General features: G+C 45.4%; 1 protein-coding gene across 3 annotated transcripts in view; it reads left to right on the forward strand.

The window, feature by feature from the left end:
- FRMPD4 (FERM and PDZ domain containing 4) overlaps nt 1-20,335 on the forward strand; it is a 566,058-nt gene extending 545,723 nt beyond the window's left edge. Inside the window, exons 11-17 of one of the 3 annotated variants that reach the window (XM_038586821.1) lie at nt 1,631-1,757; nt 4,003-4,092; nt 4,658-4,840; nt 6,960-7,098; nt 11,881-12,945; nt 13,417-14,706; nt 16,346-17,670. In XM_038586821.1, the coding sequence (XP_038442749.1) occupies nt 1,631-1,757; nt 4,003-4,092; nt 4,658-4,840; nt 6,960-7,098; nt 11,881-12,945; nt 13,417-14,706; nt 16,346-17,670 (4,219 nt within the window). Of the gene's footprint in view, nt 1-1,630; nt 1,758-4,002; nt 4,093-4,657; nt 4,841-6,959; nt 7,099-11,880; nt 12,946-13,416; nt 14,707-16,340 lie in introns of all 3 variants that reach the window. The other 2 variants (XM_038586822.1, XM_038586820.1) reach the window with 2 other exon arrangements.
- Nucleotides 20,336-20,777: the final 442 nt, after the last annotated feature.

The raw sequence follows: 20,777 nt of genomic DNA on the forward strand, positions 1-20,777 counted from the left end.
CTCCATTCCCCTTTCTTATGTTCCTGGGGAGGGATGATACTGGCCTCCATGTGAAAGAGCGCCCCGTACAACTTGACATGGTTTTCAGACTGTTAAAATGCATTTCTGTTCCTATTATCTGTCCCCACATTTTACCAGTTGGAATATGGTACAGTCAGAAACCTCCCAGAGATAACTGGCTTGAGTAAGAATCTCACAAAGTCTGTGATGATGTTCTTATTAATTCATTCACTCACCCAATCCCTGTTCACTGAGCATTCGTTCTATGTGGTATTCACGCTAGGACAGCAGGAAGTACAAATAAGTATAAATTATAATCCCGAGCATCCTAAGAACTCATGATCTGATTATAAAGATACGAGGGTCGCCTGGGTGGCTCAGTCGGTTGAGCATCTGACTTCAGCTCAGGCCATGATCTCGGGATCCTGAGATCAAGCCCCGTGTCCCTGCTCAGCAGGGAGTCTTCTCTCTCTGCCCCTGCCCCATCCGCCACTCATGCTCACACTCTCTGTCTCTCAAATAAACAAATGAAATCTTAAAAACAAAAAAAAAAAGATACGAAAGTAATGATTTAAAGTGCTGATACAAGTAGAATTACCAGGCACCCCATAAGGAGTGCCAGATGATGGGTAGAAATAATAAGTGCGAGTGGAGGAGGAGGAGGAAATGGTGATCATGAAAAACACCATCTTAACCAGCGATGGGCATGGATGGTCAAGTGGGGGAAGGCCGTCTTCCCACGCTTCTTTGGAGGGGATCTGGAGTCGGAGACACAAGCAAACCTTCTTGAAGGTCTTTATAGTATTTAGAAGGCCCTGGATGGGCGCCTGACCAATCAGGATGGAATTCATAGAGTTCAAACTATGGAACCCTGCTGGGGTAGGGGTGTAGTCGTTGCTGAGGAAATGGGCCCTCCACAAACCTTATTAACCCAATGCTGCCCATTTTTCCTGTCTGTGCACACCTGTCGGGAATGTGGCGCCTCCCCACCAGTACCACACACACTTAAGGGTCACGACCCCCACCCCGTCACCACACCAGCTGCGCTCCTTGCATGCACACACGCACCCAGCAAGAGCTGTTGCCTGAAGGAGCTAGATGGACATCATGTGGCCGGCGGAGAAGTGTATGTTTGTAGTGAAGTAGCCACTGGGCGGGGGGGGGGGGGTGGCAGGAGAGGGAAGAGCGGTCTGGGGCATGAAGGAGTTGGCATAGGCCCTTCTAGTGAAGAGAGAGACGGTGTGGGGGACGGGGAGTAGTAACAGTGGCAGTAAGCAAAGGAACCGGCAGAAATGGTGTTGGAAATACATACTCAGGTATGTGAATGAATTCAGTGAGACTCCAGCCTTCCAAGAGGGTTGGACAAATGGTCTCCATTTCCACTGGTCCCCAAGGCATTCTCTCTGGAGAGGGAAGGCTATGTTTCCTTTAAGGTGCAAACAGCTGTATTCCTAATCAGCTAGTATGTTCCCAGAGCGTAAATTCAAAGTTGCTTCCCTAATTGGGGCCCCAGCTCCATTTCCTGACTTGCTCGGAGTTCGTTTGTTCCCACAAACATCAGAGTGCCATCTTGTCTTAGATAACTAATCATCACAAGAACGTGAAATTAAAGATATGCTCTTTATTGCAGAAAAGAATGGGGATTAGAGACTTTTCTTCCCTCTGCTGTGCTGCAAAGCATGAAAGAGAAGAACATAAAGAAAGCACTTTCACACCTTGTCAAAGCAAATCAAAACTTGGTACCACCGGGTAAAAAGGTATCACATTTGCATCTTAATGGAAAATGGATTTTAAAGAGCCGGGCTTGCATGCATTTCTAAAAATGTTTAAAATTAGCTCGTGAATAAAATATTTTCAGAGGCAGTAACACCGCATAACCCCCGCCCCCACCCCTTTTCTTCCCTATTAACCTGTTTCTAAGGCTAATGAAAAGTAGGTGTTCTTGTGGAGACTTCTTTCTTTCTTGTAAGCTATGGACTCCTTGTTGTACGGAGTGTGTGTGTGTTCACGTGTGCGTGCAAGAGAACCTTGCATAGCCACTGAGATCTTGTGATTAGAGAACAGAATTGCAAGACGACTGCGCATTTCCATCGTGCCCTTGCGTACGGCTCAGACTGTCTTAAATGCACAGCAGCCAGCAAGGGGCCTTGCAGACCAGATACGGCATTATTTAACCCGGGGTTTCCCTACGTCCCCACTGTTGACATTTGGAATCATTGTTTGCTGGCGGAGGGAGGCGGTCTTGTGCATTGTGTGGTATTTAGCAGCATCCCTGGTCTCTACCTACAAGACGCCCTCCATCACGACGTGGAAAACGTCTTTAGACATTGCCAAATGTGCCCTGGGGAACAAAATCACCCCCGGTTGACAACCGCTGAATTAAATCTTACTTCTGAAAGGAAGATAAAATTATTTCTGCCATTCACCACCATTAGTGTTAAAATCTCCCTTATTATTATTTTTTTATCAGAAGACACAGAAAGGGCATTTTAAAACTTTGTTGGTCGGAATAGAGAGTTATGTTTATAGGCAATAAAAAGCAAAGGGCTTCAAGAACCAGAAAGAGGACCCTAAAAATACAGGACCTATAAAATTGGAAGCAGTGTTACAACCCGAGAACACTTAACAATTGATATTGGCCATAGAGACTTGGGTGGCTCTAATACAAATCACTGTTTATGTGGGTAATTCTTTGGTCTTGGTATTGGATTATAAGTCATTTTTACTGGCTAAAACATACTTATTGCTATTCCCTCCTCACCCCATGGCTTTTTAAAAAGTAAAATCAGCTTCGACACACTCCAGCCACTGTTGCCTTACTTCCTCATTTCTGAAAGCATTCAGCTCACAGAAATCTAGCAGGACGTCAGGGATGAAGATTTTGTAGGGGCGCCTGGCTGGCTGGCTCAGTTGGTAGAACGAGCAGCTCTTGACCGCGCGGTCTTGATTTCAAGCCCCGTGTTGGGTGTAAAGATTACTTAAATAAGTAAACTTTAAAAAAAAAATTTTTTTTTTAAATTTTTGGTTCTGATTTGCCCAAAGCTAATTTCTTTTGATTGGCCCAATAGGATTTTTTTCAAGTGTGGCCCACTGGATTTGGTTAACTGTTCTAGAATTGATCGATCGATCGATCGATCACTGTTTTTCTATAAAGGTCAGTTTTTCTACCCAAGAGTGAGTGGTTTGCTTTCAAATCAATTTGCAAAGTGCTTTGGGTTTTCGAAAGAAGTAGGATGGCCCAACAGTGCTGGCTACCAGTGACATAAAGGGTAGTGCATTTGGGTATAGTTAACAATCAAGTACTTGTTTTGTGATGTGGGAATCTCCATTTTTGAGTCTTTCGAAAGATACATCTCACCTGGATAAAATTTTATGTTTTATATCCTTTATGAAACTCAGTAGATCCTTGAGTTGAACTAATCAAACAGGGACTTCTGGCAAGTCCCAACATTTCTACAATGATTGGAGCACAGAAAGCTCATTTTCCCTGAAAACATGCCAAGGCTGGAGGAAACTTGAGATGAGCGTGGCCAGCCTATTTCACAGGCTGTATGTAGATGGCAGGTGTGTGTTCAAAACGGCTCCCACGAACTCTGTGTACAGGTGAGTCTCCTGTACACAACCCGCTTCGTCCCTACCTGCGATTGGAAAGCACCACTCGACTCTTGGGGGTCTCCAGTGAGCAGACATTTCAGTGGAATATCTTACCATCTTATCTCTTTTGTTGAGTGCCCCGGCCCAGCGGATCCACGTTTATGACCTCCCCCGCCAGGCCTTTCCCCCCAAATAAAAAAAGGGTTTAATCTGGATGTCTTGTTGCAACCCTTTATTACGAACCCAAATACATAGCAGTTTACCCTCACTCGTCATGAAGAGTCCTTGTCACACCCCTTCTGTTGGCAGTGAGAGCATCCCGGTTCGCCCCTGTGGTTAGCTGGTCTCCAGCAGAAACCACACCATACCCACTGGAATTAACACCTGAGGTTTCTTTTCTCTCCTCAGCTCTCTGCACTGCAAGCCAAGGTCCATTATCTCAAGTTCCTCAGTGACCTTCGACTGTACGGGGGTCGTGTGTTCAAGGCAACATTAGTGGTAATTGCTTTTTCTTGCTTTCTCTTGGAAGCCACGGAAGCCTGCAAAATGTCACTGCCATAGGCTGTCTTGAATGAGCTGCCTTTGATGACAAAAGCAAATCAGCTGTGAATCTTTTCCAGCCTTCATTTCTAATCGGCTGCACCCCAGTCTGGAAATATCAGAAGAAATGTTAAACTAGATAACACCACTGCAGAATGCCCTAGAAAAAGAAATATGAAGAACCGAGAGAGTTGATGCGCTCTTACAATGGCCTTCTTTTAAATCATTGGGCCAGAAGTTGCTTTCATATTAAAAGAGGGGGAAAAAAAATCCTCATTTCTAAAAGTGTCTCATGATTATGAATCTATGTGCTCTGATAACATTTACTCTCTACATTATTCCTACTTTATCGGGGCCTCGATGCAATCATGATGTCTGGTTCTTCTAATTGGGTGATTTAGCACAATATGATCGAGAAACACTTCCTAAAGAAAATGTGATCTTGTAAGAATAGGCTCTCAGGTTCAACTCTGCATGGTGTTTTGGAGGTCGAGGATTTTTATACTTTGTCAACGTCTCTCAGCAGGCGGAAAAGCGCTCAGAAGTGACTCTCCTGGTTGGGCCCCGATATGGCATAAGCCACGTCATAAACACCAAAACCAATCTGGTGGCTCTTTTAGCTGACTTCAGCCATGTCAACAGGATCGAGATGTTTACCGAGGAGGACAGCCTGGTGCGGGTGGAGCTCCATGTGCTGGATGTAAAGGTAAATTCTTCAGGTGCTGACACAGGGCCTTGATCTGAACAGCACATTTGTGATAACACCGCCAATATTTACAAAGCGGTCAAAATTTCAACGTGGGCAGAGGATCAGAAATGTGACGAGTTACAGAAAACATCCACCCAACCTAGGCCTGATGACTCCAGTCCTCCCTAAGGAGCCGTGACAAGTTGCTCAAAGTCTTCATCTATACATGAGAAAGCAAACCAGTTCGTTTCTGAGGTTCCTTGTAGCTCCCGAGTGCATGAATCAGAGAGGAGGCGGGGGAGATTTTTCCCTGCTAACCTTCTAGAATATTCATGTCCAGAGAGTCAGGGAGATTTTCCCCAACTCTGTTAAGAACTCCCATTCCCTTTTGTGAGATCCAGCCCATATGTGTTTATTCTTTGGGAAAAGCTGAGGACTTGAGTCAGTCTGTCTTTTTGTGCTACAGCAATTAGAACCGACCGAACATCTGGCCCCTGTGAATGTCATGGCCATTCCATTGAAAACAACAATCTGAGATGGTCCTCAAAGGGCAGAACTCTACTCCCAAAACAGAAGTTGACAGGAAATTATCCAGGTCCCCTGGGCCTACCTTCTTACCCCAGTAGTAGATGAGTCATTGGATTTTGGCCATGGTAACATATCTCTGCTTCCATGGAAAAAAAGAAGCCATGTCAACCAAGAGGAATGCTCTGAGAACAGGCAAGGGTTCTGTCTACATAGCAAATCCAAAAGCCTCTGTGTGCTCTGCAGTGGGACGAAGTGACCGTGGAAGGGAGAGTATGGAGCTCAGACATGGTGGCCATGGTTCATGGCATTTCGTGGGCAAAATCCAGGGACTCTGGTTGAACTTCATGGCAGCCAAAGTGCTAGAATAGACTCAGAATGCCTGGCCCACTCCATGAGCAAAGATGCTAAGAAGAATGGCCCCCTCATAGAAACAGTAGGGAAGAGCGTGGATTGGATGCAGCCATCACACACCTGATAACGGGATCGTTCAGCCCAACAGAAGCAGGTGGCACGACCCAATTGGTGGTTTCCTGCTTATACGAAAGAATTGTGGGATCCTTTGAGGGGAGACCTCAATTGAAATAGAAAGAAAAGGCAGTTTATTAAGTAGCGTGAGACTTTGGGTGGGAAGTTAGATTCCACTAGCCAGGGCCATCAAACGTGGCAACGGTCCCATACCTGGGAGTGAAAGCAAGAGCTGGTCACCTCGACGTTTCTGTCCCTCTCTGGGTGTCTGCTTTCATGTTGCTCCTTTATTCCTCTGTCAAGTTCTCTCTCTCTCTCTCTCTCTCTCTCTCAACTAGAACACACCAGCCAGTCCACCCTTCCTAATTCAAGGAGAATAATTGCTTCAACTAAACACTTCCTTCCCCATATGCCCAAGACTTGTCTCCAATCCTATGATAACCTCATTGTTTCCAGAAAGCTATAGCAAGGCCTTTTCTCAACTCGCATCTGTTTTGCTCTCCTGTGAATTTACAACGTCTTTTGCGAGCATCCTTTTCCTGGATCTTTTTGACACTTTTCATTCCATCTTAGACATAATTTTCACTTGAAGTTTTACTTCTTTTCAACACTAATTTTCACTATGAACCCAAACTTAATCTTCCTGTGATTATTCGGATCCCAGGTTCACATTTGGTAACTGACTATCACTTTTTTTTTTAAGATTTTATTTACTTATTCATGAGAGAGAGAGAGAGAGAGGCAGAGACACAGGCAGAGGGAGAAGCAGGCTCCATGCGGGGAGCCCGATGTGGGACTCGATCCCGGAACCCTGGGATCACGCCCTGGGCCGAAGGCATGCACCAAACTGCTGAGCCACCCAGGCGTCCCTGTCACTTTTTTAAAATGTTAACTATTTGGAGTAAAACCAATGTTATCTTTTTCTCCCATTCCAATATTACTTGGGAAGATTCAAAATGTCTACGCTTTCAAGATGGCGTCACCTAAATGTTTCTCAGCAAGGCTCTCGGTGTTACTTCCGACCTTTTGGTCCAATGAAATGGTTGCTCAGTAACTTTCTTTGTTATATTTCATAAGCACAAACTTACCTGAGGGAGCTTATTAAGGAGGGATGGCTTTAACCAAACTATTCTCTTTTGCGCAGCCCATCACACTGCTGATGGAATCATCAGATGCCATGAACCTGGCCTGCTTAACTGCTGGCTACTACCGGCTCCTTGTGGATTCCAGGAGGTCAATATTTAACATGGCCAACAAGAAAAATACAGGAACCCAGGAAACAGGTATTCTCTTCCTAAACTCATGACACACCGACCCCTCCCTTCCCCATCCCCTGTCACCTAAATGTGACAACAATAAGGACATTTCTTGAAAAGTTAAAATTGTGCTCATTCAAAAGTCTTATATCCAAATTTAAGACAAAAGCCTTCAAATAATTCTGATGTGGCCTTATTTTTTTTAGTGAAAATATTCATTTTTCCCCCATCCTATTTTACTCATCACTTGGAAATGCTGGAGAACGTGTTTCAAAGGGAGTGATTTTCCTATTCTGAAGACAGTAAGCATCAGTCTTTATGACTGAGTTTTTACTGCCTCACTCTTGCAGAGGTCAGGATGCAGAGAGCCAATGATGGAATGCACAATAGAAGTTGTGAACCCCCACCTTTAGGGCTTCTCCCTCCTTAAGGGGCCCTAGGCCCAGATATCCGGACACCTCCTCCTACATCAGACTTCCAGCCGGAATTCTGGGAGCTCTGAAACCAACTGGAGGACTTGGGTCTCACCCAGCACTTGGACTTGGGCCTCTAGAAGGAACCCCAGCAGCCATCTTAGCTCTGTAGCGGGAGCATCGAGATGGCAAAGACATCCAACAGGTTCAGTCACTTGACAAGACAGGATAGCTCATGAGTGATGACAAGGAGGGCTGTGGTGTTAACAGCTTCTTTGAGAGTGGGTGGTTTTCATTCACTTTAAAATTTTGTTCTTTAGTGTTTGACTCTTTACTTCCATCTACAGTGAACACTCAGCAAACGTGGCTGATGGACGAACAGACACTAGTCCTCAAGCCAGAGCTGCTGACCCACTGGGGTTCCATAATCAGAGTTTCTCTTAAAAGAAAGGGAAAGCCTTAAGAAGCAATCCCATTGTCACTATTTCTGAAGGGACGGGGGGAGAAAGGAAAATCCTCTCACTTTCGGACTTAGGAGAAAACATAAATCATTATTCCATAAATATCTTGTTATTTGCAGATAGACACACACAACCCGGCAGACTTGCACAGTTTATGATGATGGCTGGTTAGGGGGAAGCAGTTGGTCACAGGAAGAAGGGAAGCCAAGAGAAAACGAGGGAGTGGCCAAGGCATGCCAGAAGGCAACTCTGAATTATAACTAGATGTGGTCCAGCCCCACCTGGAAGTAGCTTTTTAAAATTTCTCTAAGTTTGGGTTTCTTCATTTGTAAAATTGGGATTAAGAAGTTAGCTTGCAACAAAAGGGTTCGGAAGGAACTTGTGTACGACACCTAAAAGGATGCCCGATACTTCTTTCAACAAGTGGCAGGGAAGCAGGAGTTGGAGAACTTGAGGAAGAAAGTGATAGAAATGGAGAAGGGAAGGGAACACAGATGGGAGGCAAAGAAGGACCCTGAGACACACAAGTGATCAAAGATAAACAGGGAAGGAACGAAATGGTGGTGGCGAGTGTGCACTGGCTCTGGTGGTGAACATTTGTACGAGCAGTTGTTTTCCCTGAGCTAGGAGATTTCGAGCAACTTCGCGCTGGCCCGGGAAATTCCAAAGGTCAGTTCTGCAACGCAACATAGTCCTTTCGCGTTGGAAAACCAGTTTTTGGCTATCTATCTTCAAATCTTGAATTTTATCTTGAAAATAAAACCTTTCTTCCCCTAGACTGTTGAGATTGTAGAGGTGCGTGAAGAAATCGCAACCTACCGTGTCAAAAACAGTCACGGTAATAAGGGGCCTCCATTCTGTCCAGTAGATGGTGACTCACAGTGTAATGTTTAATCAGATTTTGAGGGGCAAAAGCTATTATCTCCATGGGGAAAGAATGGAACCTCAGCCTTTCAGTCGTTTCTCCCAGTTCTACACTGAGAATGAGGGTGAGGGCATGTGCTCCGGGTATCTCTCCCCACCAGGGGGTGTGGGGAATGCGCGTGTAAGCAGGGGGTTGGGGGTGGTGAGAGAGAGAGAGTCAACACGCTCCAAAGAGCAAGCACCTGGTTGACCCGAGCTGAGCAGCAGCCAGGGGCTTAGCATCCTCTCATAGTTGCAAGTTCCCTCTCCTCTTCAGAAACACCCCTCCACCCCCACCCGAGACCCAAGAAGTGTAGAGAATAAAGTCTGTTTAGACCAATTCATCCGTGGTCCACACTGTCCTCCCACTCTGTGGGAGATGGGGCCAGTTCCTAACCCACTTCCTTCTGTGGCTCTAAAATCATTCCAAAAGCTAAGTCAGTACACCCTTCTAGAAGGAAGCCAAGATTGAGTGTGTATTTTCTTCTTGTCTCAAATTGATCAGAGACCTGAGTCAAGATCTTTGATAAGGAACAGCAAGCCCCCATTTCTTCCCTATCTTGAAAATTAACCTTTGGTTACTTTCAAAATCCCTGAACCCACCTATCTGTGCACCTCTGAGCATTAGGAGGAGCCGAGTAAGTATCTATCAAGCTGTTTTAGCCTGCTGATCTGTCCCGCTTTCATGTTGTTCTAAACCAGAAGTCGTCAAACTATGACTCATGGATCAAATCTTGTTCTTGTAAATAAAGTTTTATTGGTACTCAGCCAAGCACACTGTATTTGTTTCCTGGGTCTGCTGTGACAGGTTATTACAAACCCTGGGGGGGGACCCCGGGTGGTTCAGTGGTTTAGCACCTGCCTTCGCCCCAGGGCATGATCCTGGAGTCCCGAGATCGAGTCCCCCATCGGGCTCCCTGCATGGAGCCTACTTCTCCCTCTGCCTGTGTCTCTGCCTCTCTCTCTCTCTCTCTCTCTCTCTCTCTCGCTCTCGCTCTCGCTCTCACTGTCTCTCTCATGAATAAATAAATAAAATCTTAAAAAAAAAAGTCTACCATGATAGGAACTTACTGTCTCCCAGTTTTGGTGGCCACAGGTCTGACATCTAGGCAGCAGCAGGGCCGTACTCCCTCCAAAGGCTCAAGGGGAGAATGTTTTCTTGCCTCTTCCAACTTCCAGGGGCTGCCAGCGTTCCTTGTGTCTGCACAAGTCCGGTCTCTGCATCCATCTTCTATGGCCTTCCTTGCTTTTCTGTGGGGCCCAAATCTCCCTCTGTTTTCCTCCTATGACAGTCATCATTGGATTTAAGGCCCACGCAGATAATCCAGATGAACTCACCTCAAGATCCATAACTGAATGATACTTGCAAAGGCTCTTTTTTCAAATAAGGTCATATTCACAGAGTGGACTTATCTTTTGACGAGGCTACCATTCACCCCACTCCATGCATTCGTGGATGTCTCACCACAGGCTACTTTCCTGTTACAACAGCAGAGTTGAGTGGTTGCTCAACTGAGCAGTTGGCCCACAAGACCTAAAATGTCTGCTCTCTAGCCCTCCCTTTACAGGAGAAGTTTGCCAACCACCAGTTTAAACCCAGAGCTCCGTCACAACTTTGCTAAACGACTCTTCCTCCCCCAGCAATTCAGTCTCCTGACATACATGAACGTGCGCGTGCACACCCCCAGCCCCGCACGCAGTCAGGTCGTAATCGAAATTGTTCACAAAACAGTGCTGACCCCCCCCCCAGTATACTTATTGTAAGGTAACATGTAAATATGTTCTTGTGTAGCTCAGTGTCTTCAAAATTATTTCTTTACTTGCTCTTCTTGAAAACATGTGCATTTAGCAAAAGGACTTGGAACAACATTCAGCGTTGAGTTCAATGCATACAACTTGGAGCAGAAACATCTTCAGTAAAACTGACTTTTCTCCCCGTATGTCTTGCACATCTGATGTCAGTATTATCCAAACCTAGGCCAGGGAGCAATGGGAGGGCACTAATGGGAGAATATGTGGCCCTAACATGTCCTCAGAATGTTTCCTCTGCAGTCTACAAAGCAATATTGACAGAATGACGCACTGCTTTGTCTTGTTAAATATCAGAGCAGAGTCTCCACATCAAAATTCCCTGCTGGAAGACCCTTGAGGAAGAAAGAAAACAGTGATTTTTAAATTAGGGTTTTGCAATTTTAATTCATGAGGAACATCAAACAGATCTTCAGGAGTTTTCATGATACAAATAAAAATCGAAATTAGCCAAACTGTTAACTACACTTAGAAATAGAAAAGAGAAAAAAATAGCAGAGAGAAGTACGTTACCTATGATACGCTCCACCAGCTGCATCATACATGTGTGTGCACGCGCACACAAACAGGCGTGCATGCTGACATTTATACGTGAATATATTAACACCTACTAGGATGTAAAAAGGCTAAAGATAAGAGGTCTCTGTGCCATCATTACAACATGATTATGTTTTTATTTATGTATATACTAGATTATTTCTATTATGACATTATCATTACAATGTTTCCTAAAATCTGTGGTGGAAGTACGAGGTTCCTTGACTTTCTTCTACCTCAATGAGGAAAAAAGTCCAACATCTCCCTCGGCGAAGTGGTAAATGTTAGATCTCGCTTTACCAAGAAGGGGGGAATCTATTTTCTGGAATGCCAGCCGATTGGACTGCGGCCTTTAAGGAATTTTAGAGGCGTGTCGTCTATTCACATTCGTAGACGTAGATGAGATCTTCTAATAACAGAACCAGGGGTCAGATGGAGATAAGGGGTAGTTCCCTGTACTCAGATGGTGTTGTCCTTTATGGAATAGCAATTATATTTTGTGCGGGATGTATTTTGTTAGGGTCAGTTCACCTTAACCAAGAAATCCTGACACCTGAAGCCTCAATCAACCGGTACCATGTCCGGAAAGCTGCATGACTGTATTTACAGAAGTGGTGCTACCAGTCGTTAAATTAAGAAACCAGGCCTCAGAGTAACGTTGTCTTTGCATGATTCTTTCTCCTTAGGAGCTGAAAATAAAGGAAAGCATAACCTCCTTGGCCCAGATTGGAACTGTATCCCCCAGATGACCACCTTTATCGGCGAAGGGGAGCAAGAAGCCCAGATAACATACATCGATTCAAAACAGAAGACGGTCGATATTTCAGATGGCACCTTGTGTCCCAAAGACCACCGGCACCTGTATCTAGACAACACCTATAATCCAGATGAACTCAACCAGCCGCTGACCCAGCCAGGCGATGCCGCGTGTGAGGCGGACTACAGAAGTCTGGCACAGCGGTCCCTGTTGACCCTCTCGGGACCAGAAACTCTCAAGAAAGCACAGGAGTCTCCGAGAGGAGCCAAAGTGTCCTTTATTTTCGGAGATCTCGCCTTGGATGATGGTCTTAATCCCCCGACTCTCGGCTACGAGAGACTATTGGAGGAGAGCCCAGAACTGCTGGAGAAGCAGAGGAATCTCTACATCAGCAGTGCCAATGACATGAAGGGCCTGGATCTCACTCCCGACGCAGAGAGCATCCAGTTTGTGGCAAATTCTGTTTATGCAAACATAGGTGACGTCAAAAACTTTGAGGCCACCGAGGGGATAGAGGAGCCCCTCCTGCACGACATCTGTTACGCAGAAAACACTGACGACGCAGAGGACGAGGATGAAGTGAGCTGTGAGGAGGACCTCGTGGTGGGGGAGATGAACCAGCCAGCCATCCTCAACCTGTCTGGCTCGAGCGATGACATCATCGACCTCACATCCCTGCCCCCTCCAGAAGGGGATGACAATGAGGATGACTTCCTGTTGCGTTCCTTGAACATGGCCATCGCCGCACCCCCACCTGGCTTTCGAGATAGTTCAGACGAGGAGGACTCTCAGAGCCAGGCAGCGTCCTTCCTCGAGGATAAGGAGCCGGGCCGAAGTCTGCAAAATGATGAGATCCCCGTGTCCCTCATTGACGCTGTGCCCACCAGCGCCGAGGGGAAGTGTGAGAAGGGGCTGGATAGCACCGTGGTTTCCACGCTGGAAGCTCTAGAAGCTCTGTCCGTGTCAGAAGAACAGCAGACCAGTGACAATTCAGGTTCTTTCACGATTGTTACATTTATTCAGTGATAACCATGCATTCCATCCTCTCAAGCCATTTACCCTTGGAGCCCTGTTGATGTGCTGTTGTCCATTTCACGCATGTCCCGTTTCATGAGTGTGCTGAAGCTACCGTCATGGGGTATTTTTTTTCCTTTTTTTTTTTTTTCTTGTGTATGTGGTTTCCTTTGTTTTCGTTTTGTTTTTTGGTTTTTTGTGTTTTTTTTTTAATATGTGGCACGTATTTTTCCCCATTTCTGGAACAGTTGTGCAATAAACTGAGAGTCCTTGCTGAAAAGGGAAAAACTTGGTTTTTTGTTGTTGTTGTCGTTGGCTTTTGGGTTTTTTTGTTTTGTTTTGTTTTGTTTTGGTTTTTGGTTTTTTGATAATAACGAGTCCCGTCTTCTTACATGTCTCCTAGTGCCTCTGATGCATCCATTAATCGCTTCTTGTTTTTTGCGGCATGCAGGTGTAGCCATCTTGCGGGCTTATAGTCCCGAGTCTTCATCAGACTCGGGCAATGAGACTAACTCTTCTGAAATGACTGAGAACTCTGAACTGGCCACCGCGCAGAAGCAGTCAGAGAGCCTCTCCCGCATGTTCTTGGCCACTCACGAAGGCTACCACCCCCTTGCGGAAGAGCAGACAGAGTTCCCCGCCTCCAAGGCCCCCGCGGGGGGCTTGCCTCCCAAGCCCCCTCACGGCCTGGCCGCCCGCCCCGGGACTGACCTCCCGCCCCCAGTCGTGCCTTCCAAGCAGATCCTGCACCCAGACCCCATGGAGATGGAGCCCGAGACCATGGAGACCAAGTCGGTCACTGACTATTTTAGCAAACTGCACATGGGGTCGGTGGTGTATTCCTGCACCAGCAAAAGGAAAAGCAAGCTGGCCGACGGGGAAGGGAAGGCGCCCCCTAGTGGGAACGTGCCGGGGAAAAAACAGCAGGGGACCAAATCAGCCGAGGCAGAGGAGGAAGCCAAAGGTAAATTCGGTACCGTGTCCTCACGGGACAGCCAACACCTCAGCACTTTTAACCTGGAAAGAACTGCCTTTCGCAAGGACAGCCAAAGATGGTACGTGGCCACCGAGGGGGCGGTGGCCGACAAAAGTGGGCTGGAAGCAGCGACGGGGATCCCGTTCCCCAGAGCTCCCGGACTGGGGCCCAGGGAGGCGGAAGAGAAGGACGAAGGGGCTCCCGACGGAGAAGCCGGTGAGGTTTCAGCACTTGGCCAACGGGACCACTTCTTAACTGACGTGACCTGTGTATCTTCAGCCAAAGACTTAGATAACCCAGAGGATACCGACCCGTCTACCTGTGACCATCCTTCCAAGCTTCCGGAGGCTGAAGAGAGCGTGGCCCGCCTCTGTGACTACCACTTGGCCAAGCGGATGTCATCGTTACAAAGCGAGTGCCATTTTTCTCTGCAGAGCTCTCAAGGCTCTTCGGTGGACGCGGGCTGTGGCACAGGCAGCAGCAGCAGCACCTGTGCCACGCCTGTGGAGTCCCCCCTCTGCCCCGCCATGGGGAAGCACCTGATTCCTGAGACTTCAGGGAAAGGCATGAGTTACATTCCCGCGGAGGAGAGAGCCACCGGGCTCCCCAGCCATGGAGCCACCTTTAAGGAATTGCACCCCCAGACAGAAGGCATGTGTCCACGGATGGCAGTGCCCGCTCTGCACACAGCTATTAATGCAGAACCCCTGTTTGGCACTTTGAGAGATGGATGTCATCGACTCCCCAAGATTAAGGAAACCACAGGTACAGCAATGATGGATTTAGCGCTTTGCCTTGCCCACCAGAAGCGTATAACCCGGATTGACAACAAACCCCAAAGTAGAAAGTCGGGAAGAAAAGTAGAAGTTAGAATTTTGGTAGGGGCTGCAAAACTATGGCCAGGTTAAGTATCGGTCAGCGATCCCCCAGTGTCTGAGCAAACACTGACATTTCTAGATCTGTAGCAATAGTGGAGATGGCATCTGCTCTTCAGAACCTTGCTCTATGCTTGCTTCCAAAATTTGACAGAGCGACACATTTTTTTTTCTAAAAATGTAGATTTTTAGCCGTGCTCAGGGTGACTCTTAATTACAGGATGGTGTCATGTAGCGTCACAAGAGTTTGATTTCCTCCTCAAGACCTCGAATTTCTATTTTTGCCATTTCATTATTGAGAGTCAAGAAGGGATGATAGAGCAGGGTAGCAGGGAGATGGAAGGGGGTGGGGAAGATCGTTTGCCTTTCAGCAATACTTAATATCCCTCCCTACTCCGTAAGACTCTCATAGAGACATGTCCTGAAGTATCCGGTACACCTCAGTGTCAGGAAGGCTTTGGGGGTACGCGTGATGAGCTGCTTTATTTTCCCCCAAATAATAAAACGTAGGCATAGGTAGAAACAAGAACACAACCACCTCTGTGCCCATCTTCACCATCCTACCACCCAGTGGGCACATATTCCTCTCACCAATCCACTCGGCCAGCCATCACGTGGCCAAAACAGATGTTCTTTCCTACTCTCAGATATCAAAGTATATCCATAACATCTCTTCCAGACTAGGTCAGTAGATGTTAGTGAGATCTTGCATAGGTTCATTTCCATTCCTGCCCTTTTAAGATGATCTACTTTCACAAAACCCACCACTGACATCACCAGCCTCGGGAAACCTGCCTATGAATGTTCCCTAACTCATCACTCAGCTAGTGTCTTGACCTCTAACTGAAGCACGCTGTTTAATCTTTCGTGGCTCATGAAGAGCTTTCACCTAATTTCCCTCTTCCCACAAAAATTCCGTGAGATGGAAATATTTTCTTCACATGACAACTTTTTTGCAAAAAGTTGAGCAACTCGCCCAGGGTCTCCTCTTCAAACCCCATACCAGGCAGTCCTCGTGGGGTCCTCTTGAAAAACTGACCTTATTTACTTTGCCTTAATTAGACCACTTAAGAAAAAAAAGGTAACTAAGTAACTGATGCCAGGACTAACCTAACGCCCTTGAAATGAAACTCAAATGTCATAAATATTTTGAATAGCCGAGATCTAGGATGTGTGTTTTCTAATTACATGTCTAAACACTGATAGATAAATACTGGGGGTCAGACAAGTTGTGAAGCGCCACAGTCTCTGCAAATAATTGTGATTTCTAGCCAATTCAAAATAAATCCATAGTTTCAAAACAAATAAATCCATAGTTTCAGAAATAACAGCTACCCAATATATCTTGAAATGGAAATCTTATGAGATCTCAGGAGGCAGTCTTTGAAAAGGAGGGTGACCCTGACAAATGGCAGCCCTTCTAGAGTACATCCTCGGGAAGTGACAGCCAGCACCTAGAGAGTCAGTGAAAATGACCACCCATGAGATGCTTAACGATTCTCTCTGTTTTTCTGCTACCCCTAGTGTAGCTTTGACAGAGCCTGGGAAGGAGAGACGAGGAGGCATGCCTTCAGCTTGGTCTCAACATCCTGAAGCTGATCCCATCCTGCTACCATCAAACATTCACTCGGAATCAAAGGTGCCAATTCCAAATCAAGACCCTAATGATTTCTCCCAAGCAAATCTGGCATACGGAGAGGCTGTGAACTGGCGGCCACTGGATCTGAGAGGGGGGAGCCTCGGGACACCCCCCAGCCAGAAGGCTCTGCGGCGTAGCAGCAGTATCCTCTCGGGATCTGTGGGTTTGGAGACCTTCCAAGAGAGAACCAAGGGTGCGGTCAGCTTAAAGTGTCCGGGAATCACAGAAGCACCGGAGGCCAGTTCGGAAAGGCGAGCAGAACTCCCCCTGGGGAAGAAGCTCACCAAAAGTTTTTCCCAAAGCTCGATGTTCTTTAGCTCCGAGGGAAAAGTTCACAAGAGGTCCCCGGTGGCTCACAAAGACTCCAAGCTGTACAGGACATTACCCTTGCGCAAGCTGGAAGGCAGCAACTGGAGATGCCGGGGACCTTTCAGCTACTGCTTCCTGAACCGAGGGCAGGATGAAGATGGAGATGAGGATGAAGAGGAGGGAGAGGCCACGCGCCAGGTCTCTTGCCTCTTTCGGCCACAGATGACTCAAGCCACGCCAGAACCAATCAGCCCACCTCCGGCTGTTGGGATTCAGAAGCAAGGAGGGGAGCTGTCCAGGGGGTCAGTGCTGAAGGTCTGGGCAGAAGACCTGAGTGGCCCAGATGACGCGGACTTTAGCAACCTGGCCTTCGATGCCCGGATTGCAAGAATAAATGCCCTAAAAGAGAGCACATACGCAATGCCCGATGGGTTCCTCGCAGCCCAAAATGATGCCAATGAGCTGCTCTGCCTCGTAAGGGCGACAAAGGGGAAGAGGGAGGAGTCACGCCCTGAAGCATATGACCTTACGCTTTCTCAGTACAAGCAACTGTTGTCCATTGAGTCCAGACAGTTGGGAAGTGCCTGTAGGAAGCTGGCGATGGCCGAGAAAAGCCCAGAGGAGATGCTCCTAGCTATGACTTCCAGCTTTCAAGTGCTCTGTTGCCTAACGGAAGCTTGCATGCGATTAGTTAAAGTCGTGAACTCAGAAACACAGCGGCAGGAAATTGTAGCGAAGATCAATGAAGTGGTCATAAACTACATTTGTCTCCTGAAAGCTGCAGAGGCAGCCACTGGAAAGACCACTGGGGATCCTAATGTTGGACTCTCGGCGCGACATTCAACCACCATGGCCGCCCTCGTAAGCACACTAACACGTTCTCTCAAGATGCTTTTAAATAAATAAAGTATGAAAGTCACATCATAATCTACCTTTGCAAAGCCATACATGAACTTTTATTTACTTTATGTGTACGATGAACAGATGTCTCCTTTCTTCTCTCTGTATATTTTGTTATTTTATATAAAATAGGAGATAAAAGTCACATTGATGAAATGTTGAAATGTACTAATCAGAAGTATTCTGTTTATATTATACATATATATACATGTAAAAGAAATATACAAGAAAGTGATGACATTTGGCTATTTTTCATATAGTTGAAACTCCAGGTATATGATGTGAAGTTTTAAATTCTCCCGTGTTAGAGCAAAACAATGAATCCCATCCCCTTTCCCTCCAAGCGGATACTTGGAGACCATATCATTCATACTTAGAAGTTAAAAAAGAGGGAGAGAGAGAGAGAGAGAGAGAGAGAGAGCGAGGGGGAGAGAGAGAGAGAGAGAAAGAAATCATAGTGTATATAAAACAGTACTTATGTTTTAAAATTATGATTTTTAAGCATTGGAAATAGCAAAAGAGACATTTAAAATCCAAGAAGCTATTATGAATTATTAGAGAATATATATAATAAATTAATTTTTTGCTCATAGTGTTTGGTTATCTGATGCTTTCTTCCAAGAATCCTACATAAAATTTAATTTTGGCTTCTGCCATTTGGGCTAGAAATGGGGTGGGGGTGGATTCGATTGTGTCAGTACGAATGCTCTTCATGATGTTTCTGTAGTTCAAATACTTCCCAAATAGAAGAAGAGAGGTAATGATGCGCAGGTTCCTAGGTAATACCTAGAGTTAGAGATGATCTAACGACGTAAAATGAAAGGAATGAATAATATCAAAATTAAATTGTTTGATGAAAGAGAGATCTCTTTTGATTAAATGTCAAAATATATAAACCAAAGACATCATCTTCCTCCCCACCCCGACTCAACCGTGAAACTTAGAATTCCATTAAGAGTGACAGAACATTTAGTGAAGTATTTGCGAAATTACAAAAAGCAACATTCAATGATCATCAAATAAGTGCAGATCCAGTCATGTAAAGCAGCCCAGACACCAGCCTGTGAGTCACAGCTCTCCGTACAGAGCTTCATGCATCACCTTTCTAGGGGCCAATGCTTCCAACCAAATTTGGAATTCCAGCCTGACGTTGGGACAGTTTCAAATCCAGAACGTTCCAGAAAAATCAGGGAGAGATGGCTCCTCTGATACAGAAGCCATGATAAACAAAGTATCTAGTAAAAGCTCTAATTTGGATTGGTAGAGAGAAATATGAAAGCTGAAGGAAACAAACAAGCAAGTGGCAAATTTGACCACTTTACGTGAAACTGATGGAATGCAAAGAAGTTTTCAGAACTGTCCTCTGTCGACAAATGTGTCTTTTGGTCAAAGCGAAAGGATACAAACCGCAATTGTCAAATAAAATTGATATGTACATATGTACTTCATGGGTCATTTAGTGCTTAAGCTACACCTACTCCTGTTTGTGTAGACGGCTCCTTTAAAGATGACAGGAGTATGCCAGGTGCAAATACTTCATTTTTGTAGCCTACTGGGCAGGAGGCGGAACAGTCTATAGTTGCTATCTCATCAGTCATTCCATAGAGACTCCATCACAAAAGTCACACATATTTCTAGATGGTAGCAAACAAAAGGAGTTTAGGTGTGTGTTATTATAAATAATGTTTAAATAATACATTATTTTCTTATAATTATAAATATTGGTGTTTGATATTGATAAATATTAATGGTGTTTACTGTGGAAATTTTTGGTAAATATTCTGTGTACTAAAATGCTAACATTAATAGGATGTGTGTTCTATGTCAGACAATGTGCTAAACATATCACATATATTTAACCATCGCAACAATCTTATGGTTTGGACACTGTTGTTAATTCCCTATGGAGGCAATATGGTTTACTAGTTAAGGACATGGGGCCTGGGGTCAGAAACTTCTTGATTTAAATTTCGACTCTGCCATTTTCTACCCCCTTCATCTTGGGAAAGTTCATCAATTTTTTTTTTAATCTCAATTTCCTTATAGTAAAATGGACATCTCTTTCCATAGGATTGTCATGACTTTTAAGTACAATCATGTGTGTGAAGGTTTTGCTGCAATACCTGGCAAAGTACATACTTACTTAATGTTAAGATGATTTCATCGTAGTCCCTACGGTAAATATCTTGCCCAAGATAATGTGTGGGGGATGTTTGCTTTGTATGCATATTGTCTCCTGCCTGTATGTGCAGGATGCATTATGTGTGTTGCATGTGTATAGAAGAAGTGTACAAGGAAGTGGTGATCCTTGTTCAAATCCTATCCCCTTAGATAGGACAGCTGCCCAGTCCATCCCAGTTCTTTGAGAGGCCTCAGTGAAGCAGGGGTCTTTCTAAACCATCTCCCATTACCTATGGGTGCTCCAGTACGTTTCTGTTTCTTATAAACAAACTCTTTAGTACTTAGAAAACCTCAAGAGCCCTCCCATTCACTACACATGGGGCTCCTAAGTGGGGTCCAGGTCCACTAGAGTGTAGGAAGAACATGTTAGAATGATCCTTGTGTTTATTTTTATCTAGCCTTTTTTATGTTTGTGTATGTTTTATAATGGCATAATAGTACGGTGGTATATGTACATCATTTTAAATAAATAAATCAATTAATAAGCATATGCCTGGTGCATGTATGCAAAAATCTTGTCGCAGATAAGGTTGCATTCACACAGGTTGAGAGACCACTGAACAAGAGAATAAAATTTCCTTGTACCTGAGGTCCTTTTTTTTTTTTAAGATGTATTTATTTTAGAGAGAGGGGGAGAGCATGTGTGGGTGGGGGGAGGGGGAGAGGGAGAGTGAAAGACCTCACTGAGCACAGAGCCCGTTCCAGGGCTCCATGTCAGAACCCTGAGATCATAACCTGAGCTGAAACCAAGAGTCAGCCACACAACCAACTGTGCCACGCAGGCGCCCCCGTACTTGAGGTCCTTCATATTGAGTTCCCAGCCTGGTTTTCCGAGTGTACCGCTATTAATCTTTCATTTTAAAACTTTGAAACATATACAGAAGTAGACACAATCATATAATGAATTCATCTGTACTTCTCACACACCAATT

This window comes from Canis lupus, chromosome X (genome assembly GCF_011100685.1).
Source record: "Canis lupus familiaris isolate Mischka breed German Shepherd chromosome X, alternate assembly UU_Cfam_GSD_1.0, whole genome shotgun sequence".
Classification (NCBI taxonomy): Eukaryota; Metazoa; Chordata; class Mammalia; order Carnivora; family Canidae; genus Canis; species Canis lupus.